The 24,236-nt window shown below is 44.6% G+C and overlaps 1 protein-coding gene across 7 annotated transcripts in view; it reads left to right on the forward strand.

Annotated features, from left to right (window-relative positions):
• Positions 1-17,534, forward strand: part of LOC142578967 (uncharacterized) — a 65,203-nt gene extending 47,669 nt beyond the window's left edge. For 6 of the 7 annotated variants that reach the window (XM_075688712.1, XM_075688711.1, XM_075688713.1 and 3 more), the window contains 5 exons: positions 377-524; positions 4,632-4,819; positions 9,274-9,577; positions 14,241-14,294; positions 16,262-17,534. In XM_075688712.1, the coding sequence (XP_075544827.1) occupies positions 377-524; positions 4,632-4,819; positions 9,274-9,577; positions 14,241-14,294; positions 16,262-17,061 (1,494 nt within the window). In that variant the 3' untranslated portion in view covers positions 17,062-17,534. The remainder of the gene's footprint in view (positions 1-376; positions 525-4,631; positions 4,820-9,273; positions 9,578-14,240; positions 14,295-16,261) is intronic. The other variant, XM_075688715.1, reaches the window with a different exon arrangement.
• The last annotated feature ends 6,702 nt before the right edge of the window (positions 17,535-24,236 follow it).

Below are 24,236 nucleotides of genomic sequence, written 5' to 3' on the forward strand. Positions count from 1 at the left end.
ACACCTTTTCATAGCCAGTGTTGCACTAAAACATTAATATAATCAGCCAGTCAGTAAGACCACACTATCAAAAGTGAAACAGTCAATCAACCAGTCAGCAATAATATGCATCAAAATACTCCTTTGTGTATTAACATAACTTTGCATGCTGGCAAGCCTCAAAAACTATGAAAAATGACTGGAGGATTTTTACAGGTTTCTTGGCAAAAGCAACATGCTTAAATCTCTATTAGGCATTAATGCCATATGAAATCCTGGTGGCATGGTCAGTCATGCTTTCTGTATGTAATGCCTGTTGAACTTGGAACTGCCCCTTGTGCACATTCTGAGAGGACTGAGGCTCGAAATTGAAGACAAGATACCGTGCTTTGCACAGGGTTTCCTTGTCAATGGTGGCCGGACTCTGAAGCAACTGACACGCCTTAAGACTGATGGCTTTGTGAGCTTGAATTCCATCCAAGACTCCTCCCAGGCCTCCTCAACACCTGATGGCTCTGTTGATGTCAACATAGATTCTTTGTCTGGTGAGTTGGATGGGGTGGGACTCTGAAGTATGGTGCGACTTAGTGGGGGTGCCATCTTTGTGTAGTATGTTGCGAATTGCAGTGGGGCTGCAAATGGATTGGCTCATGCAGTATTCCTAGATAAACTTCCTGTGAACTTGTACATTGCACTGGTGCTGGCAGTCCAGAGTTCGCAAGGGCAACTCGTTATGTGCTAAGCTTTTGCCACTCACAGGTTATGAGAGCTAGCTATGCAAAGAAGGTAGACCGAATGAACTCATTGTAACGATTGGCTGTAGTTGCTTTAGATAGCACCATGCCAATTTATAATTTTGATTGCAGTGATGTTTTTGCAATTTTTTAGTTGTGGAAAACTCGCCTCTTGCAGTTGTGTTGTAATCAAACAATTACAGTAACTTGCACTTGTCAAGCACCGATTGAAATGCATATGAAGTGTTGGTGTGCATTTATTTATTTATTTTAGGGATGTGGGAATATCAATATTTTCAAATACGAATCGAATATGAATAAGGCGTCAAATATTGAATAATGATCTGCACATGCATTCATTAGCAAGCTGGTTTATTTTAACATGTTGGAACATTGCAATTACATTGTCATTGATAAAAAATTTAAGCTAGTAAGCCGTTATGCTTACAGATTGTGTATTTGGGTCATGTTAGCTTTGGAAAATTGAGAAATTTCCGCTAGCTGTTTGTTCTCGCCAACCTGTGCCTTATTATTATGCATCAATTTTCCTTAAACTCGGAGGCATTTGACCCTGTACCAGTCGTCGCTCATCGCATTTGCGGTTAAGAAATAAGCTTAGGATTGGGGGTGGAACTTGAAACTTGCAAAAGAGCGCACCCTCTCTGTTAGCAAACTCGTGCCCCTCATTACTGAGTGGCTTGCTTTCCTGCAGAGCTTAGACATCCAGTTGCTAAGCGTGTTTTACAGGCGAAATGTCGCCAGCAGCACAAAAGCAGACACACTTTCTTAGATTGGATACATAAAGTTTCATGCAATATATTACTAGAGGGAACTCTGACGCTGCAATCATTCATTCAGCCACCATGGGAATGATGGGAAGTACATGGGATTTGTCACATATTCGTGCTTAGTGCAGTAGACAATATGAACATGAACGATCGCTACTAATTGCTACAGTTAAGCTGGTCAAGGTGGCCAAATCAAGACGTGCCAAGTGTCTCAAGGCACTGGCTTGCCTGCGATAAATTTGTAAGGGTGTTTTATGTCCCTTGTCAATGCATGTGTCCATGGCCTAATGGTTTCAACATCATGCTTATGTGCTATAGAGGTCCACTGTTCGAATCCTGCCGTCGGAGAATTTTAATAATGTTTATCCAATTATTTTATGCGCAGTACTTTATTGAAAATGAAGAGTTTACAAAGTCACGAAGCTGTTTGAAGCCACAAGGACTAAGTTTAAGCAAGTCCATGTACTTCCCATATAATTCCCATGCTGGCAGAACCAGTGGCGCTAGTGGCAGCTCTCGCAGCCACTAGCACTAGAGTTTCCTCTAGTAATTATTGTATGAAACCCTGTGATTAGATAGAAATAAACACTAAGAACCATGTTTGCTGCCGCTCAACCAGCAATAAGTTCCATTTGTTTCAAATATTCATATACAATCGAACGTTCAAAAATTTTTGAATGCTTAGTTTTCGAATTGGATATGAATATTAAAAATAAAATATTCTATAATGTTCGAAGTTTTCAAATATTTGCGCACCCCTAATTTAATTATTTATTTTTTCTCACAGTCTTGCTTTGTGGATACTCTTTCGTGTGTGACCACCAGTGTGCGCAATTGTGAATGAATGGACTTGCCGACCAGCTATTTGGAAACTGATAATTTGGACATGTTTGATTAATTGGACAGCTTTGTGGCACTGCCACTTGCCCTGTAGATATAACCTGTAAAGATGACCGAATTTTTGGACACAATGCAGCATGCCATTCGATAATTTGCACTCTGCTTTCACAACCGCGCAATAATTCAGCCGCCAAGTTTAGCAGAAGGATTAGTGTTTTCTTTTGGTACATTGCCAGTTCTTCACCGAAACCAAAACTAGCAAAGCCTAGTCAATCCAGTGGTCGCCGTGGCCAAAGCATGGGACAAGCCAAGTGATGCCAAGTTGCTAAGATGTAAAGTATACATTTGGGGTTTCTCATGTGTGTTCCCAGCATCGTGCATTGGTTCCCTTACATGTTAAATACCGACTTCCTTGACTGCTATTACGAAATTGTGTTGCTCAGAATGATCAAGCAGCTTCAAGTAGCGCTAACTACACTACGAATGTATGTGGTGGTGAAGCCATGGGAAGTGCCAGAAAATTACTGTAGCAAAGAAGCATAATATCATCCAATTATTGGACCGTGGCTGATGTACATTCAAAATGATAAGATATTGATATTACACATGCATTGACCATACTTTAGTCTACCTGTCGAGACAGCTTGAGGATGGTCGAAGTGCAGAATAACAATGTTGCATGTAAATATAGTAGAACCTGTTGATACGATCCCGTTACATGCAATTTCCTGGCCCAGTGTGTGGGATTGAAAACACAAAAATGACCCAGAACAATTGCACTCTTTTTTTACCAGTTCATACATTCCCGAAAAACACTGTCTTTCGACGCAAACATTAGATACATTGTTGGGAACCGAAGGGTCGCAGTGGAACGCCAGAACAAAAGGACTAGTGTAGCAGGCTTCTGGAACTGAACTGCGCGTGGCATGCTTGTGGATCGAGCATGCGCCGCCCAACTTATTTTATTCGCCTTTTGCAGCCAGCACCAAGGCACTGGCTGAGTGCACCGACCTCAGCGTCCTTGTGTTGCGGTGTCAGCGGGCACTGCATCACATCGCCTAACTGCGATCGTATGAAACGTTTTCCGGTGGCTAGATCCCATGTAAACAAGAAAAGGCACAAGGTGTGTGCGATTGACAACAGTAACTGTCTATCGCAGCTGCTTACCCACAATACTCGCCTGCCTGTCTCATGTGAAAATGCTAATGTAAGCGTGCACTCTGTTTCCTATTCCAAGTAGGAATAGGATTGGTAGCAATCCATAATCAATAGTTGTTGCACACAAACTGAATGACGAAGTAGAGTGATCTGGCAAACGCAAGCACAAACTTTTAACTGAATTTGATTTGCAAAATGGCATCTGTGATATACATGGGCGATGTATGACATGCATAAGGAGGGATGAACGGTGAAAACGAGATAACAAGAGGATCTTTAAACAGGCATGATAAAAAGGAAGAAGAGAAAATGAGAAAAAGAAGAAAAAGAAGGGAAAGAAGAAATGGAAAGATGCTGTAATATGTGCAGCAAGCTCCGACAGGTTTATCTACACATAACACTGTCTGCACAGAGCACAAGTCTCAGACCACCACTGATCTACTGTTTCCTTTGTGGCTGTTGCCATACATAATCAAGTTCTTTTTGTGACGACCCCAACGAGGCGGTGCTGACACAGTCGACACCTAGTCGGCTTATCTCAGCCGCCTCTTATGATCTCTCCGGTCGTCCGATTTCTGTATTTAGCGATCACCAAGCAATCTTCAAATATCGGCAGACACCCACAGCCCCGGCAGTGCACTCCTACGTGCCCTTAGTGTTCGCGGAGCCTATCATTTAAGTATCTTCCTGTCTGCCTTATGTACAACTTTCCACACAAAAGCGGAACCACGTCCCCATCTTTTCGACACACGTCACGTCCTGTTTCCTGTGCCTTCTTGCACATGTCTGAGTTTTCACATCATCATCTTTGCGAATCTTGCAAGGCGAAGTGAGCTTGTGCGGCACTGAAAGAACCACTTTGACGCCTTCATGCTCTCCAACCTTTTCTTATTTCAAAACATATGAATGAGGTTCTACTGTATATGTGCGTGCAGCATTGGGTTTGACAAGCTGTTTTGGCCACTTGAGGAGTAAAGTCACTGAATTTATGGTGAATCCAATATTTCGAACTCCTGATTATTTCGACTCCAACCGAGTCTGAATTATCTGTTGGTGACTGCAGCAAAAACCATGTTTTGTAATTCAGACGTGAAAAATTATTGTTTCCTGGCCTTGGCCATTTTCGTTGCAGACACAGATGAGGAGTTGTCTGTGGGTGAAGAGCCTCGCGTCAAGGACGTGGAGAACTCAATGCAGATCAAGGCCTGCCGTGAACGAATTCGACGGCAGCAGATGCAGAACCTGTTAATGGAGCTTCAGAATGTTGTCTTTAGGACGCCCTCCACGAAGCCTGTGTCCAAAGTGTCTGTCCTGTCACAGGTGAGATCAAAGCATTTATTTATTTATTTATTTATTTATTTATTTATTTATTTATTTATTTATTTATCATACCCTCAGGGCCATTACGGCATTATAGAGGGGAGTGGTTACAAGTAAAACGGGTAAATTCAACAAACAGGAGTTACTAGTGCAGAAAATTATATATATATGTATATACAAAACTATTTAACAAATGACACCTAGATATACAATGTTAGCTAAGTCGTTTGTGAGTACAGGTTGAACAATATGAAAAAAAGGTTCCTAGTTATACAGTGCTAGCTATGGCATTCTTGAATAATTGGTGATCTGAGATAGTGGCTATCGAGGCGGGGAGGTGATTCCACTCATTGGAAGTGCGTGGTTCAAATGACTGCAAAAAAAGTGTTGGATCTGCATAATGAAATGCCGACCTTATGAATGTGATCTAGTCGGGGCGATACATACGGAGGCGGAGAAATAAGTTTGTTGTGTAGCAGTGGGTGATGAAATAATTTATGAAAAAGGCACAAACGGAAGATTTTTCGACGTGATAACAAGGGCGCTAAGTTCAAGCTAGATTTCATGGCACTGATACTCGCGGTTCTATTATAGTTATAAAGAATAAAACGAGTAGAGTTATTCTGAACCATTTCCAGTGAGTGCGTTAGATTTAATTGACCTGGATCCTAGATTGAAGCAGCATACTCAAGTTTAGGTCATACTAGAGTTTTATAGAGGATTAATTTTAAGGAAGAAAGTGCTTTGGAAAAGTTGCGTTGTAAGTAACCTAGCATACGGTTAGCGTTACTTATTATAAGGGTGATGTGGGTATTCCAAGTAAGATCAGAGGTGATGTGAAGGCCAAGGTACTTGTAAGTTGTCACCAATTCTAATATTAGCTGGTTCACTCGTAGTTCGAGATACACGCATGAATTTACACCTGTTAACATTTAGTTTCATTAACCATGAATTGCACCATGCGGAAACGGTGTTAAGGTCAGCATGAAGACTGGTTACATCCTTGTTGCGAGTTATTTCGGTGTAAATTACGCAGTCGTCAGCAAATAGGTGAATTTGAGATGAAACACAGGAAGGTAAGTCGTTAATATATATATGAGAAATAGGAGGGGTCCAAGCATGGAGCCTTGTGGTACACCTGAATAAACGGGACTCAGATTAGAGGTTACTTCGTTAGCTGAAACAAACTGTGAACGGTTAGTGAGGAAAACCTCAAGCCAGTACACAATTTTAGGATCAAGGTTTAGTTGTTGCAGTTTAATTAGATCTGCAACTGAAGAGTGGCCAAGCAATAGGTTCAGTTTATGCGTGAATGATACTAGTTGGGTGTCACATGAATATGTTTTGCGAAAGCCGTGTTGAAACTCGCAAAAAAAGGAGTTTTTTTCTAAGAAGTTGGCAATATGAAAAAACAGAATATGCTCGATAATTTTGCACGGTATACTTTTTGAGGAAATAGACCGATAGTTTAGTGGGGAATTTTTAGTACCTGTTTTGTAGAGTGGAATCGCCTTCCCCACCTTCCAATCAGCAGGCAGTGAACCTTTGTCAAGTGATTGCTGGAAAATCTTTGCAAGAATAATGGAACAATATGTGCTAGTGTTATTTAGAAACTTTGCGTTAATTAAGTCATGGCCTGGAGCGGGTGAGAGTTTCAATGATGCGATTTTTTTTTCTATGCCAACGGTTTCGATTATTAAAGGGTGCATTGCGGCTTAGTCGTAAGATAGTGTAGTTGGGCGTGCTACTAGAGCGTGTTTAGAAAAGTTACACATAAAAACGTCATTTAATACAGATGCACAATTGGCAGGGGGAATTGCGGTATCGGTACTATCAACAAGGGTTATGGCGTCGTCATGTTTTGGGTTAATAGTGCGCCAGAACTTTTTCGTAACAGTAGTTAGCATGGATGGCAATGTGTTCTTTAAAAAGTTATCTTTAGCTTATTTAAGCGCTGTTATGTAGTTATATGTAGTGCGTTTGTAAGCTGCCCATCTTTCAGCATTTTCAGATGTTTTAGCTAGTCTGTACGAACGTTTCTTTTTGTTAGAAAGGCGCTTAATGTGGTTGTTGTACCAGGGAGCGTTATCATTATAGGAAAGAGTGGAGGTAGGGATAAATTTTCCCATTCATTCACTAATTTTAGTAATGAACATATTCCAGTTTGATTGCACACTGCGGTTATCGAAATCAGTCGGGAAAGTATCAAGGAATATACAGAGCTCATTGTTAATTGATTCAAAGTCACCTTTCTTATAGTCGTGAATTGTCTTGATCTTTCTTTCTGATTTCGGACGTGAAATGTTGATGTTGAAATGGATAAGGGAGTGATCGCTTAAGGATGGTAAGTAAGTAATGTTCGAAATAAAATCGGGTTGTGCTGTTAGCAGAAGGTCAAGGGTGTTTGTAACTTGTAGTGTGATTCTGGTGGACTGGGTTATCAGTTGATTGAAAGAGAACAATGCGCACAAGTCAAGAAAATCTTTTGCTAAGGCGGAGAAAGGGTGTATCACAATGCGTTCACTATGCCAGGCTATGTTTGGAATGTTGAAGTCATCCAGTAGAAACAAGGGTAAGGAAGGAAAGTGTGTTACGATGCTATTGATTGTATCTCGTAATTCGTTAGCAAAGGAGGCAATGTCAGTAGGAGCATGATAACATATGCCCATTATAATTATTTTGTCATTTATTTCAATAATTGCCCAGACTATCAGCATTGGCTGTTCTGTTTATGTGGGATCTCACAGTCAGTAACAGTGCGTGACTAGTGTCCTTCAGTGGGAAAATGTACACATGTGCCAGTGAAACACCTTGTCTGGCCCGCCCTCTTCACTTTTTGACTGCCTTTTCAGCTTGATACATTATAAAAAAAAAAAAGCTCCCCGAGATGGAGGAGTTCTGTTGGTAAAGTATAAGCAATATATATGTCAACAGGGCAGTGAAAGGTGGTACCTGGTTTGTATTCATATTGGCTAACTGTATGGGGTGGGGATAAAAAATAAAAGGCACCACAAAGAAGTCGGACACAAGTGCAAACTTTCAGCTATATTTGAAAACATGTGCATGAAAGAGAACTGCTGCACAAATTTAGCACAAGTGGAACTGGTGTCCGACTTTCTCATTGGCTGTGTTGTACTCACATAAACACTAATTCACCATTTGTTAGTGCAGTGGATGTGGTGCTCATGCACTGACTTCTTGTGATATGGAAGGTTTTCATGATTTTCCTGGTATGCTGATTTCTGATACATGCACATAAATTTGCAATGCATAAGCAAGCTTCCTGAAGTTCAGACTTGTTTGCAGAGCTACCTATGCTCCCATAGCCATTTATTTATGCATCATCCCATTCAACACGCCTGACACAGGAGCACCTACATGTTAAAGGCCAACTGCGACTAAATTTCACTTGCGCTAAATTGACTATAAATACCTAACATATACAGTCTACGCTCGTTACAATGAACCTGCGTACAACAGACTTTCTGATATAACGGACCATATTTCAACCTTAGTTTGCTATACCTATTTTATTAATGCAATCAAGTTTGGTTTTAATGTGCCGCGCTACAACGGACTATCGGCTACAGCGGACGAAATTAGCAGCAATTTTTGTCAATATTGGGCGTATAAAACGGACTTTTGTCATGTCGACACAGGCTGGCAACTGACTTGCGACGGTCAGCCGATGATCGCAGCTCAATATCTTGAGTGCAAGGGAGGGAGGAAAGCAGAGCGAAAGCACGCCGGCTCTCGCGCACGAGGCACGAGGGGGGAGGGGGAGAGATGAGAGAGAGGGGAGAGTTCACGCCATATGTTTAAAGCGATCTGCAATGTGGACAAAGTGTGCGCCCACACAGGCCCCATATCTTGAAAGCGATCTGCGATGTGGACAAAGTGTGCCCAGTGCCAATAGCTTCGAATGCGCTGTGCTTTTGACGTTTACTTTGCGTTAAAGCGAGAGACACCATGAAGGTCAATTTGCTCACTGTTGCTGCCGCGCTTCGTCACTCCATTTTGACAGCGACTTTTCACGGTCATCAAGCTGGTGACTGTATCTTCTCAGCTCTGCTGGACATTTGCTCTCATTCTCAGTGTGTAATGAATTGGGCTGCATGGTGCTGCATCGTTTTTGTGTGAAGCGTGAACTTTTAACTGAGAGAGAAACGAGAAGACACATAGACAAGCACTCATCTTCCTGTGTTGTTTCTGTCTCACTCGGGTGCTTGAGGTCTGCTTTGAGTAGAAGGTCAGAAAAATGCTTTTCCTTAATCATTTTTCAGAACCGACCATCTTGCTGCATGTTGGTACTGAAAGCTATTTGCTCCTCGACCTGTCAGCCTTGAGAATATTTAATTGAAGCACCTTTTGCCGCTGTTGAAATTATAGAAAAGTGCACAGCAGTGCTGTGGATTGCAAAACTGAGTGGTGGCCGCTTTGTCTGGACATTTCAGGCCAACCAGTACCTCCGCTGCCTGAGGGTTTTATCAGCACACCTGCATGAAGAGAAGCGTTGGTTGAAGCGGCGTCGAGCAGCCCTTGAATTGTGCTTGCAGGCCGGCCGCCTGGGCAAGCAGCCCCTGCTGTGGCCACAGGCTGAGCCCCAGCCGGCTCCACTGCCCATCGCTGTTCGTGAAGTGTGTGACCTGAGTGATTCCACCGTGCCTCCCATCCGGGAGGCAACCGATGATTTGGTCAATGGCGGCAGCGTTCCTACTTCACTTTCTGCATTGCCAGCAAAAAGTAAAAAGAATGGGAGTAAGTGCAAGTCATTGCTGCTGAGCATGAGGTCACATGTTTGATAAACTGATTTCATGATTAGTTTCACAATGCCACCACTCCTGCAAAGAATGCAGTCCTTTCTTATTATTATTGAAATGAAAATGAAAGATTTAGTCACCGTATAATAGTGACGACTGCTCCTTTTCACTTAATATAGCAAAAATAATTTTAAAAACATGTAAGATAAGAAACAAGGTCATAGGCTCTCAAAATCTGGAGCAGAGTTATTAAAAATAATTAGTGAAGTTCGCATAAATCCCTAGACATACACACGAACATAACAGAGACAAAAGGAAAGGACAAGTTGCACCACACACTGTGCTGATTCCCGACATATAAGCATATAAAGAGTTCCAGACACATACATGAAACTGCAGTGCATGCAGAGATGAGCAGGTGTACAAGTGAGGAAGATGCACATATCAAGTAATGCACACACGGAGATATGACAGCTAAAAAAAATGGTGCAAGAAAAATGGGTATTACAGTAGAACCCCGCTGTTACGTTCCTCACTGCTGCGTTTTCCCGGCTGCTACGTCGTTTTCATCCGGTCCCGGCATAGCTTCCATAGGATTCAATGTATAAGGAACCCCGCTGTTACGTCGTAGCTGTGAAAACGTTCCCGCATGATACGTCGCAACTTGGCACCCCGAACCCGCCTGGGCTGAAGTAGGCAACGCCCTCCAACCGCCATTTTGGCTTTTGACGAGTTTTGGCTGGGCTTGGCCGGGCTTGGCTATGGAACTGGCTGCAAAAAGCCGCACGCCGGTTCGAGAGGCCGCACTAAGTGGCCATTCGTGAAAAATGCTCTCACTATCATCACTGTGATTAGGGTCACCGCATGGTTGTTGGACGGGTCGACTCACGGAGGAAGGAAACTCGGGAGAGGCCCTCACGTCACTCTTCGTGAAGCAAAAGTGAAACCGGAAGTTGGCGTTGCTAGTGGCGTTGCTCCGCCTACCGGGACAGCTCTCCTCTCTTGTTTACATTTCTCCCACGCCGCGCCGCGCGCAACCGGGCTGCTCGGACGCGCGCGCTCCGCAGCCCGGTCCGCAGCCCGACTCCGCAGCCCACTCCGCAGTCGTTAGCAGGTTAGCATGATTACGCCAAAGAGGGCAAAATTTCGCGCGGATATTCCTTCGTCCGTTGCCATTGCCGTGGCGCGGTGACGACGAGGAGCACGAGCCGCATGATGCCGGGCAGTGGCCAAATCCTAGCTTTGGAGAAGCCGTCGCGGCTCTAGACCTCTGCAGGTACGTCGCACCTCACAGCGACGCTGACAGCAATGCGGCCTTCCAGGCTATTGAGAAACGTGTGGCGATTTCTACCGAGCGAAAGAAACGGCAAGCCATCATTATAGGCTTTTTTAAGTCCTAAGCGCACTCTGTGGAAATAAATTGTCTATAGTTGAAGCTGCCCTTTTTTTCATTCATTTTCGGAGCTTTCCTCACTGTTGCGTTTTCTCGGCTGTTACGTTTTTTTCCCCCGGTCCGGTGAAAAACGTATGAACGGGGTTCCACTGTACATACATGATTTAGTTAATCTGAGCTGAATGGTGACTATGGTGAGAAGCATGTTGTGTTTGCACCATGGCAAATTCGCTTCACCCTCAAGATCAAAAGTACTTAAGGAAGAATAGCACAAACAAACAGGGACGAGATAGAAAACATGGACAAGCGCAGCTGTCTGTTTTCTATCTTGTCCCTGCTTGTTTGTGCCACTCTTCCTTGAGTATGGATTACCAGCACGCCCAATAGTCAGTACTTCTGTATCAAAAGGCAGGGAAGTGAGAGTGGAAATGAGAAGCATGTTGTGTTTGCATTATGGCAAATTTGCTTTGCCCTCAAGATCAAAAGTACTTAAGGAAAAATGGCACGGGCGGACAGGGACGAGATAGAAAACATGGACAAGTGCAGCTGTCTGTGTTTTCTATCTTGTCCCTGTTTGTCTGCACCATTCTTGGATTACCAATATGCCCAAGAGTCGGTACTTCTAGATCAGAAGGCAGGGAAGTGAGAGTAAAAACAAACTACAACAGGAGCAGGGGTTGAAAAGATGCCCTCCCCCCCCATCTCTCCCATAACTTTTCCATAAATTTCACTGGGAAAAAAAAGTCCGCAATGTGTTCTGCTCAGCATTCCCTTCAATGTTGCCTTGAACACAAGTACAGTGAGAAAGTGGAAAGGACTACTGTCATGGCGCCAGGAGGGGCACCACGTGTGCACTCTGAACACGGTAAAATCAGTCTGATCCTTCTCGCCTTGGCCACATTTCGATTGGGCAAGATGCAAAAACGCTTGTGTACTTAGATTTAGGCACACATTAAAGAACCTTGACAAAGTTAATGTGTAGCCCTGTGCTATGGTGTCCCTCACAGCCCTAGTGTTGCTTTGGGATGTTAAACCCCATGAATCAGTTAGTCAATCAGTCAAGTCATTCTTGCAGCATCAGCTGTTGAGAGGAGTTTTGAAGCATATATGTTCTGTGTCTCTCTCGGTGTCTGCCATATTCACACACATGGGTGGCCCTTGCACCATTAAACACAACACATCATCATCGTATTCGTGCATATGTGTGTGTGTTCGAGTGGAGGTGAGCGTAATCATAGTGTAGGTGATTTGAAACAAATGCTACTATACAAAATCATATGCTGAGAAGAAAGTGTACACACTGGTGGATGTCTCACAATGGGGGTTGAGTTTTAACTCTTTTACGTTGTGATTATGAAAACTGTGCAAATGGCATAACATGGCTTGGCATAGCCTAAAAGCATAGCCTGCAGAGCAGCCCAGCAGCCTAAATGAAGACTCCTGTTCAACTTTCTTCACCTAAAGGTCAACTCCCGTGATTTTTTTGCATGTACAGGTCTCAGTGAAGTTCATATTGGTTACTTGGCTTGACACCTTTGTCATGTGCGCCGAAAGGCATGATTGAGAGTTACATAGGTTTCGAACAAATTAATTTCAAATGTGGCCATGTGTACTCCAAATTTGTGCTGTCTTGCAGATGATTTCTACTAGCCACCCTGTAGCGGCAATTTGTGACATCAGCATGAGATCAGTAGTACTGGTGTCAATAAAGCTGTCACTAAAGGAAGATATTAAGTCTATCTAAAGTGATAGATTAGTGCTCAAGAATCTCTAAGGCATCAATATTATCGCAAACAGAGCCTTAATAATCAAGAAACTGAGGTAAATGCAGGACATGATTAGAGATTCCCCCGGGACATTCCAGTATGTGCCTGATTACAAAAGCACTCCTCAGTTAAATTCTGTCACTAGTACTCAGCCAATCATTGCACAAAACATCCTTGTATTCCATTACAAGGGGAAATAAAATTCTACTTGTCCAGTTCTATTTCATTTTTAGAAAAAAGAACTCACTGAAATTACCCTTGACAACGACACGGGCAGTCAAAAAGTTTTGTTTTCGCTCGACTCCACGCTGCCTATGCTTTTGCGTTTCAGTAGTTTTGTTATCGCATAGTGCTGCGATGGTTTTGCTGGCTCGTGAACCTTGCACAAACAGCAAGCAGTGGAGAATTCAACTTCTGTGTGATGTCGCGGAATGCCTGAACAGTCTGCACCACTTGACCAAAAAGCAGCGGCAGCGGCGAATCCACCACTCTGTCTTGGCTCATTACCACCGTCTGTCTGGCGGCGTTTCACTCGACGGCAGCAAAGGGTGGTGATGGAATATGCAACGTCACCATTCTCCTGGTTGGGTGGTGGAAGATTAGAATTTCGAAAAAGATATTTGGACCCTTCAGATGCAATTTTCTCGTAAACTAAGTATTTTATTATCACAAAACAAGTGTTGCGAGGTTTCTGAAGTGGTAAACAGTCCACGTCAACTTAGTATTTGCCTTTAGTGCCCCTTTAAGTGTGCGGGGTTGTTATTGTCAAGAATGACTTTAATTTATCTTCTGCTGTAATGTTTTCTGTAATGGCTCAAACTCCGTACTGTGGTCCATTCCTTTTTTACCGCGCTCATCCCCTTCAGGTGCTATGTGCACAATTGTGCAAGCGAAAGTACTGCATCAAAATCAAAAGCACTGATTAAAATTATATTATTGTAAGTATGTTGCAAACTTCTTAAAGCACTTCTGATTGAATTTGTGCTCTAAGCTTGGATAATAGATGCAAAGTGTTTAAGTAAAATGAGTTGGAAGGCTTGAGTGAATTGGAAGGCTGGATGTTTGCCCATACAGTGTCAGTTTGTGTTCATGTAGCGAGTTCACTTCTTTCATTCTTTTCGCTGTGTTTTACATCAGGCGTATATTTCAGCTGTCTGGATAGGTTCTTTTCAAGTATGCTAGACGGGAAATAGTTCAGATTCTCATATCTGACAGTCTTATGAAGAGTTCTCTCCTGGAGGCCACATTCTATAAACTTGAGAAGATTCACTGCAGAATTTAAAATTGCTTACTTCGGCATCTGTACAGTTTTCATACTTCTGAAGGTACAAGAAATATCACGTAACGAGATTTTCAATGGACAGGATTAATTGGCAGCTGAAGGGGTTATTTTCCTTTTGCTACGTTGTTTTGCCGCCCCGTCATTGTTAAGAACAGTTGCATTCGGTTACATTTAGCTTGAGTACGTCATTGTGTTTTAATTTTTTTTCTCATGTGTGTAGGTTCCACCACCAGCAAACAACAGCATGGGAAAAAGAAGCTTTCTTCCGAGTCGGGTAGGTGCTGCCTAGCTTTGCTTGCTTTCCCATTCAGTGTGCATGATGCACGGAGTGTTAGTTTTGTTGAATTGTAATGCACGGCTAACAACACCTTTCCATTCTTGCCTCAAAAGGTACGTCCTTGACGCCATAGTGAATGCTTACTGGAAAAAAATGTGTGCTACCAATAAAGCAGGTGTATCATTACGTATGGTAGTTGAAATATTCCAACAATAATGAATCTTTATAAGAACAAAATATATTGCAGAAAAAAACTTCTGGAATTCCACGTGAATGGACACTGAAAAAGAAATAGACTACTTTATCTTGAATAAAACTTCCAGAAAGGTGCGCTGGATTCTCGAAAAATAAAGTCCAGGAATTATGTGGGGCCATTGTATAGTGTTCTGCTCCTGAAGAGAAAAAAAAATGTTGAACAAAGATAATAAACTTGCAAAGGATCTGAACATTTATAAAGGCATGGGTTTTGGTTAACTACTGTGGAACCCGTTGATGCTTCCTTGCTGTTGTGTTTTCCCCGCTGCTATGTTGCATTTTCATGGTCCCAACCTAAAGCCCATTTTTAAACATATATTATGTTCCCATTTGATATGTTGCCATTCTATAATGTTGCCGCTTGTTACTTTGCATAATGCAGCAGTCGCATAAATTTAGCGGTGCAGAGGCAAATTTGAGAGTATGCTGAACTGGGCTTGTTGTTCATGACGAAAGGATTGGAAGGTATTTGTTAGTGCTGTGTAGGTCGTCTTTGATTTGGTCCTGTTCTTCGCTGTGTTTTTGTTAGGCAAATTCGGAAGTATGATAAGCGTGTCACAGCACGGTTGTAGGTTTTGCCGGCTTCCTAAAGTCAACTTTGCCGCAATGTTTGTTATGCAGTGAAGCATATTAACTAATCAAAGGGGCACTGTCGCGGTGGCAATGTGGAGTCTTCCTTGCTGTTTCATTTTCGCGGCTGTTACGTTTTTGTTTGTTTGTTTTTTTATAATAAAATGCATGTGATACAACAAGGTACAAAATAAACCACAGAAGTGTATCATGCGCTAACATATAAAATATAATTATAAAAAGTCGTAGCATGGATTCATTGAAATGCTTCTCTACAAACTCTTTTTTTTCGTGAGGCAGCACTGAAAATATGTTTCTTAGTAATGAATGCCACAGCAGTGAAAAAAAAAGAGGTTGAAAGTTTTATGTTTATTTTCACCATGCTTGTGTACATGCATGTGAGGTACTCATGATCATAAGGATTTTAATTTATGAAAGATACATTAAAAAATATTTTCCTGCAGCATTGCTCCTTTATAGCAATTAATTTAATCTGAATTAGAAGATTGAAGAGCACCCTTTGTTTAGCTTGCCCCCTCTTTTATTTTGTCATAACAGTAATCTCACAGACAACTACTTAAAGATAACAGTGACAGTGTAAGCCAAAGCAACAGGAGTAAAATAAAAATATCAAGGAACTGGCGATTGAAATCAGCTTGTCACTTATAATGAATAATTGTATTGAAATGGGTGTACCCGGCTGTACCATGGGAGATAAACGCGCTAGCAAGCCCATATATTTTGCCAGCTCCCGGAAGCCACCTTGGTCTCTGAATGCTAGCCGGGGGCACACAAAGAAAGCTTTGAATTTATGACTAAAACATAATATTGTTATGAGCCACCTGTCCTGCAGAGTCCGGACATAGCATACGTGCTATGTCCGGATGATCTGTGCTCAGGCTCGCCATCTTTGTTGTTGTGGTAACACTCGGTGCCACTGTGTAAGTATTGTACGTGAACCCTTATTTACATCTCCCCGTAACATCTTTGGTGGAAGTGTGGGGTACAGCTCGTCATCTTTCTTGTCTGCTATGTCTTCTTCGTCCGAATTCTGCAGGACAGGTGGCTCATAACATTAGTAGTTGTAACATAATAGACATAACATATTAGTCGTAACGCATCACTGACCACTCCCACAGGTGCGGAGAAAACTTCAAAACACAAGTCGAAAGTTCCGCCGCCACAAAAGGTTCCGGACAAAGCTACCAAGACAACTGCCCCAACAAAGGTAGAGGCAGTTACATGCGAGGAGGGTGACATGGAGACGACAACAACCGGTAGTGATGACTCAGCAGCTATCACCTACAGGCTGAATGATGGCCACATTGGCGCCTTGCGCAGTATTCCAACACCCACAGACACGCCCAGGAAGTACACGCTGTACCCTGCAAAAGGCACCGTGCTCGGGGACCTTTCAAAGGTTGCTGCTGCAGCGCAACACATCATCGGGCCCTGTGTCATCAAGCGGGTCAAGCTGCGTTCAGGCCAGACTGTGTTTATCTATCGGCAACCATCACAAGGCGTTACACCCACAGCAGACGACGCACCCACACCAGGTGGGGCAACCGCAGCACAAGACAGCCCTAGTGGTGGTGCAGGAGATAAAGACCAGCCTCTTTCATCAGGAGCGTTGGCTGCATTGCACGATGCGGAGGTGTCTACGTTGCAGCTAGCAGAACCCTCTTCATTGCCTGAGCCAGACTTGCCACCCAGCCGGGACGATGAAATGCCAGATGTAGGGTGTGGTGACGACAGTCAGGACAGCTTACTGCAAGGTGTTCGGGGACAAGAACAAGTTTCTCATGAGGACAATATGGACGATAATGAGGGTGATTTAGGAGACACTTCAGAGTGGATCTCAGGTGATGGCGACACTTGCATTGTAATGAAACTGCCAGTGAGCTCTGACGAGGAAGAATCTTCATCCGATGAGTCGTAGCATCAGTTGTGTTTGTTGTGTTTGGACACCTGCAGTGTGTGAGTGAGTGTGTGAGCTTTTTGCTTGGGGAGAACTGCATCGCGCCAAAGAACAACTCTAACCTTCCCTCTTTGTTTGGGACTTAAGTGATAAGCCTGCTGACGTGGCCAAAACTCTCACAATGGTGTGCCCTGGCTGCTGCTCTTCCAGCCAAGCTGTGCCACCTCAGCTACAAGCTGTGCTCAATCTGGGATGGGCAAGAGCGAACAGTTGTGGGCATTTGTAGACATTTGTTTCTTCGCATTTTGTGTTTCTGTGTTTGTGCACTCCTTGTGGAGAAAGTGGTGTTGCCACCTGGAGGGCTCTCAGCTGCAGAAGATGAAACCGAGTCAAGAGAACTGAGTAGTGGAGAGACAGTGACCTTTTTCTTGTAAATATATATGTTTCTTGTGTGTAAATCATCATGCAATTAAAGTAACTCGGAAGTCCCTGTCTTCATCCGTAGATGTCCTTTATGTAGAACTAATGAACTCTGTCAGTACATGTGCGTTGTAAAATGAAGTGGTGCATGACTGTTCGTTTATTATTATGGAGCTAAGCAAGCCAGAACACTGGGTATATATGAAAACTGGCCTGGAAATTTTTCTACATTCGCTACATGTAGACACAATTGCATAAAAGCTGCATGTGGCCTGTGTGGGCAGCCACAAATAGAAATTTAAGGAAATCTGAGCTTTTACTTCTTTTTGCCCAAAAATGTTGCTTCTGAAGCTACTGTATTGTTGTACGTTTGATGACTGTGGCTCATAGAACAATAGAATCATAGAATGTAGTTAGCCACTGGAGGTGCATTTTTGCATGTGATTCACGTGCACTGTCATTTACTGTCACATTTTTTACTCTTCCGTGTGCTTGTAGCTTATCGAGGTAAAAAAAAATGTGCAACAAGCACTTCTCTTGGTCATAGGCCGGTCATTGTCGCAAGACATGCTCATCAGTGCCAGGACCTAGTTAACAAGACCGACATACTAAGTGAGAACTGACAACCATTATTTCCTAAAATGTGTTAGGGACATTGAAGAGAAAAAAATAAGTTCAGTTGTAGAATGGGAAGAAAGAAATTGGATGGGACAATCTGTACAATAACACAAAGGGCAGTGCCTTGCTATATGAGGCTCGAGCTGGTTGCCTAAGGACGGAAATGTGCAGAACAAATATTTCCAACAAGATGAGATGTGCTTGCTACAGAAAAAATTCGGAGACCATTCGACACAACAAACTCTGCAAACCCTTATGGAATGCGAAGGGATTCACCCTCGTCGGACCTGTAGATAGCATGCACCTTCCAGAAGGGCCTGGATTTAAAGTGGACTGAAGCATCCGCCGCTCGGCAGGGGAGATAAGCAAGAGACATTTAGAGTATTGGTGGAAGAAAAGCAGGGATGGGGTTGATACGACTGGATCTGTTACAGGCATGGGTAGTGGGTACAAGGTAGAGAAGTTTTGAGGAAGAAAAAAAGATTAAGAGATATATACAAAGATGCTAGAGAGAAAGACAGAATAAACATCCTTATTATGCAAATGTAGCTTTGGAGAGGCGTCCTCATTCCAGAATGCCTTGAGCCCGGGTCGCGTCCTGGGCCATTGTGATCAGCCGTTGCTGATATTCAAGGTAGAAGCTGGCCAAGGCTTTCTCCCAAAGCTCGTTGGTGTGATAAGAGTTCAGAGGATTCAGTGGTGCCTGTCTGCAACTCCATACTATATGCCTAAGGGACCCGGGTTCTCCACAGAAGCGGCATTGCGGAGAGAATTGTATAGGGGCTATAGTGATTTCTGGTTTGGTGGGGGAGCATGTTGACTTGTAGAGCTCGGACGAACCTTTACTGCTGTCTAGGTAGCAACTTGTGTGGGGAAGGGTATGTTCAGTGGGCTAGCTCGTAATGTTGCGTGATGTCTTGGTACACTAGAGGGTGCATGTCCTTGGACTTGGATTCCTCAGCACCGACTAGGCTGGTCAAATCTTGAGTGATCTCGTTGCCAGAAATACCGTGGTGAGCCGGCTCCCAGATGATCATGACTGATCTCGTTAGCGACTTTTGATTGATTATTCTTAGCGTGTTGGTATGAATTTTTCTGCTAGCAAATCTGCAACACAGCTGATGAGAGTCGGTCACTATGACTTCAATCTCTGTTTGGGAGAGCGCGAGGGCTATGGCCACTTCCTCGGCTTGGCGGGGATCATTTTGGAGGATTGAAATGCTGTTCTGACGTTCTTTGTTGACGGTTACGGTGGCTATTGTGGCTGCTCATCCGGGGTAAGATGCCGCATCTGTGTAGACTGTGGAGAATTAGCTCGCGTATTGCTTGTGTTAGGTCCAGTCCCGGATCTCCCTTCACTGCGCTTTGAGCATTGTGTGCATGTTGCGAGGTAGGTGAAGTATGGTGATATTCCCCCCGATGGCATGGGGTGAACTTAGTCTGAGGCGGCCAGTGGCTCGAATGAAAAGCATGTATAGTATAACTTATTAAATCAAGCAGGCTAGATGGCTATGTCACCGCCCTGTTTCAAAGAGGATGCCAATAGATAATCATCATTTGACACTAAGGTCACGATTTTGTAGTGGTGCCTTTTCCCTATGTTCATGCCTTTCGACACTACACCTGGGACGGAGTGTCACTTTGGCCAATCACGAACATGGAAAGTTGAAAAGTGTGGCGGAAGAAAAAAAAAGTTCGCAACTCCGCCCGAAAGGGGAAGCACAGATTGCGATAGCAAATTAGTAGATAGCTGTATGAAGTAAGGATAGCGGTTTTATCAGCCGTACAAACTTGTAAACATTCGCTTACTAACTAAATTTTAAATGATAGAATGTGTAAGCGTGATTCAATGAGGACGTGGAAAGAAGCACACAGAGACAGCGCTGTCTTTTTTTATGTCTGCTTTCTACGTCGATCCTTGTTCAGTCGCGCTTACACATTCAGTCATGGATTCAAACCAACTAGCTCGCCAACGTGTTTTAACTAAATTAACCAGCACGGTGAGGTAAACATGAACACGTCTCCCTCGATGAGCGCGGAAACTCGCTGCCAAAATTCTGGAGTGAGGAATAGCGGCAGCAGCAAGCGAATTCACCTGCATGCATCTCTCGCTTCAACGCGAACGGAACGTCGAAAGCACAGCGCGCACGAAGCCACCAGCACTACGCGTACTCTGCCAATGTGCAAACATCGCAGATCGCTTTCAAGACGCGAGCGCCAGTAACGCGTCCCTACTGCGTCCGCCAAAGGCCTCTATTGGCCTCGAGCTCCACCACTGGAAAAGCTGGCGCCACCGTCGGCGTGACGTGCTAGGAGGGATCACGTGGACATAGCGGCCGCGTCGGCTGCTTCGGGCGCGCCGAAGCCACGGAGGCCGAAGCGAGCTGAAAACGAGTTTAAATTCCCTCGTACGCTGCGGTTTTCATTTAGTGGCGAAATTTTCCCGCTTCGAGTGTCTCCTTTACAACGCTTGAAAGCACTACAATAGGTAGTGGCTGCCTTTGAAGGCGCGCGACATGGTAGGCTACTGCTCGGTGCCGCAGGGCCGGACGCACGTAACGGAGGCCGGTGTCAGCCTTATTCACACGTAGCCGCAGGACAAGAAGCTGTGTGAAGCTTGGCTCGCGGAACATAAAACCGGCAAACAGTCATCGGCTACAACTCGGGTATGCAGCAAGCACAGACGCGAGGAAGATTTCTGCTACGGCGCCCGGTCTGCGATGTTCTGAAAACGCGCACTGAGACGCTCGCCCGGGTCCGCTGCCCGACTAATGTCATGACGGTTTGGTCTATGAACTTGTCGATGCTATAGATACTGGCAAGTTCACTGGAGTGGAAAGGGAGCGGTAAGAAACCCATAAAAAAAAAAGAGGCGTGGCATATGGTCATGTTTGTGTTGTGAATTAATGCACTGGATTACAAAAAAAGGAGCAGCGGGAAATTGCACGCTGAGAACACCGATAAACATACAGTGCGACGCAACTCGAGAAATAGTATTGAACGGTCAAAGAATTTAGAAGAAAAGAAAAAGATTGAATCGTCGCGACGGCACATCGAAGGCGTCGAAGTCTCTACAAAGAAATTATTTTTGAACAGCTCTGATAGCGCCAACGCAACAATGGTTGCTTTTATACTGTCAAATGCTCATATTCTGCGGCCTAAAGCTCATGGCACGGTGCGAAAACGCGCGCGCGGAGAAAGCGAAACAGTGCGCGGACAAGCATGCAGACGCGCAGTCGGTCGCTGCGAATCTGCGCGATCGCTGCATTGAGGCTTCATTCTATTACGCTCCATTTAGTTATACAAACACTATAAGAACACATTTCACATAGTTTGCTCTCAGCGTTTACCTACCTTTCACGCAAGAAGCCGGTTCGGGAGACTCCACCGCGGCGACCGTGCGCAGTGGCGTTCACTGTACGTACTCGGTAAAGAGATAGCGGCTGTAAACGATTGTGTGCTTTCAGTTTGCCCAAGATTATTATTTAGACAGTAAGAAACTTCTCTCGTTTCGAAAGTACTTACAGAAATGTCCGGGAGAGCTCGCGCGCGGCGTCTTCAGGGAGCGCTGACAGCAAAACCTATGAGGAGCGCGCCACGTGATCCCTCATACTACGCCAGCGAGGCGCTTCCGATAGAGGGCGACTCCGTAACTCCTCGCCGCCATGATTCGCATGGTGAACGCCGTAATAGACGCTGCGGTTGTCTCCGGTCTGTACGGAACGGCGGGCGAGGAGGACATCGAGGCACCCTAGCAGCCACCGGAGAAGAACCCCCTCCTCCCTAGCCTGACCCCCCCCTGTCTCGCAGGCAGAGGCCATGACATCGTGCGCTGCATTTGGCTGACTGTACTGTAGCCGATCAGAGTTGACTGCACGTACATCGCAGACGAAAAGCACCTTACTTCTCACTTACTGGCTGCGTATATGCACTTGTCTCAAAGTGAAAGCTAATGTACGAGTTTCAGCAACAAATGTAAACGAACTGCAGCCAGTACATCGCGAATGTGGAGCACGAAGACAACTTCTGTATGCATATAATACAGGGCGCAGGCTGAAGCAGCCTGCAATATCCGCGAGTAAAGTAATTTTATTTTCCTGGAATATTAGTTCGCCTTCTGTGACACATGGTCACGCCAGCACTTTCGCTGCCGTCCCTGAAGCGAACCTTCACTCCCGCAAGTCTCAGACAAAATGGCGCCACGCACTTGCAGCGTCAGCCTGGTTGTGTATCGTTTGTTACCTACACTCATAGAGTTTCTCACTACATTACCTAGAGGGAAATCTGGCGCTGCTGCGCTGTGGTAAGCATGGGAATGCCGGTATATTGTGGATTCGGATTGGCATCGTTCTCGTAGAGACAGGACACCTTGAAGACGCGCTTGGCAAGTACCGTTCCGTCTGTCACCATGATTCATTTTCTACTAGAACAGCACGTGAAAAGCTGTTTTAGCTTTATTATTACGCGAAAACATGTTTTGTTTAACTATGAGAAGTTGTTATTGTGTGTACGACTACATGTTACGTAAAAAGTATCAGCGGGCCGCTAAAGTTGGAGGACAGACGACAAGGTTCGCGCTCGCTTTGAAACAGTTGGTCGTCGATTCTTGCTTTTCTTCGCTTCGTCATGCGCTGCAGGTGAGTAAAGATGTAATATGCGTGAATGGAAACATTTTATGAAGATTTTACTTTGAGAACGCGTTATTTGCGTAGCCATATCCACGTTTTAGACGAAGCCTCTTACAACACCAGCCAACACGAGCCTCGCAGACACATATACCGTCATTCCCATGACGGCACGGTGCCCCCTTAAGAAACTCCCATAGACGGTGGCGCCATATTACCCTCTAGGTGTTATAGTGAGAAACTCTATGCCTACACTCATGAGGTGTAGAAGGTGTAGTCTTCATGCTACACTATTGCTATAAAAAATGTCTTCGTGTAGTTTGGCATAGCTGCACTTTTTCTACACCGATTAAAAAACAATTACGACCTCCTACACTAGCTACACTCGTGCAGCCTGTAGATTAAAATAATAATAATAATAACCTCACCAGCTCCGGGTTGCGCAGTCGCCTCCTATGCTGACACTAGTTGTGAAGGCCAATGTAGCACCATAGCAGACCACCGAGCGAGCTGGAGGTATAGTAGCTACTGGAGGCAAGGAGGCTTAAAAAAGAAAGAAAGAAATTAGCAGTGGCTTAGCTCGGCTATGCCAGGATATACGTAGCGAAAGCTAAGTCATAGCATGGTTAGCCTTGGTTAATCTTGTTTGCAACTCCAGGTTAGTCAGGTTGTCTAGCTATGTTGCGGCGTTCAGCCAGTCGTTCGGCGCGCTGTTCGCCTGTTTCCTGGGCGATTCGTTTCTTATTCATCTCGTTCCGACATCGGAACGAGATGAATCCCGGCCACGGCGGCCGCATTTCGATGGGGCGAAATGCGAAAACATCCGTGTACTTAGATTTAGGTGCACGTTAAAAGAACCCCAGGTGGTCGAAATTTCCGGAGCCCTCCACTACGGCGTGCCTCATAATCAGAAAGTGGTTTTGGCACGTAAAACCCCATAATTTTATTCCAGGGCTCCTCCTGCTTATCAGAATTGTCGCCTTCCGTACTGCCGCCTCAACTGTGGTTGCGGCGCACGCGAGCTCTCCTTTTCAATCCTCCGACATGTTATCAGGCATGCGACGCAGCTGGCGAAACGAGCGGAGGCGAGCGCAACGACGAGGAACGCTGTGTGACGTCATACAAAACGGCGGAGACGGAAAGGCGCCGCGCTGCGCAGCGGCAGAATACATGTGGCTCGGTGCTACTAGAGGCGCATGCGCAGTACTGACTAGGGAGCGAGAAAGAGAAATATCCGCGGCGAGGCGCGCGTTGTGACGTCATGTGCCTCCTCGGAGCACCGCCACGGCGAAATCGCAAGTTCGCGGCCAATAAAGCTTTCGCTTTAAAATTCTGGTGTCGAAGCTCCCGTCGCTTATTGTCAGGTGACTCCAACGCTTGCCCCTACTTAACCTCTGAAACAGAGCCTTGTTTTGTTATGCCCGCTTACAGACAAAATGCTTTGGCTCCGTTAATGTAAATGCTAGCCTACAGACAGACAAATAACTTTATTGACAACGTCCCGAGGGCAGGGCTTCTCGGGACCTTGTTAAT

The sequence above is a fragment of the Dermacentor variabilis genome, chromosome 4, assembly GCF_050947875.1.
Source record: "Dermacentor variabilis isolate Ectoservices chromosome 4, ASM5094787v1, whole genome shotgun sequence".
NCBI classification, from domain to species: Eukaryota; Metazoa; Arthropoda; class Arachnida; order Ixodida; family Ixodidae; genus Dermacentor; species Dermacentor variabilis.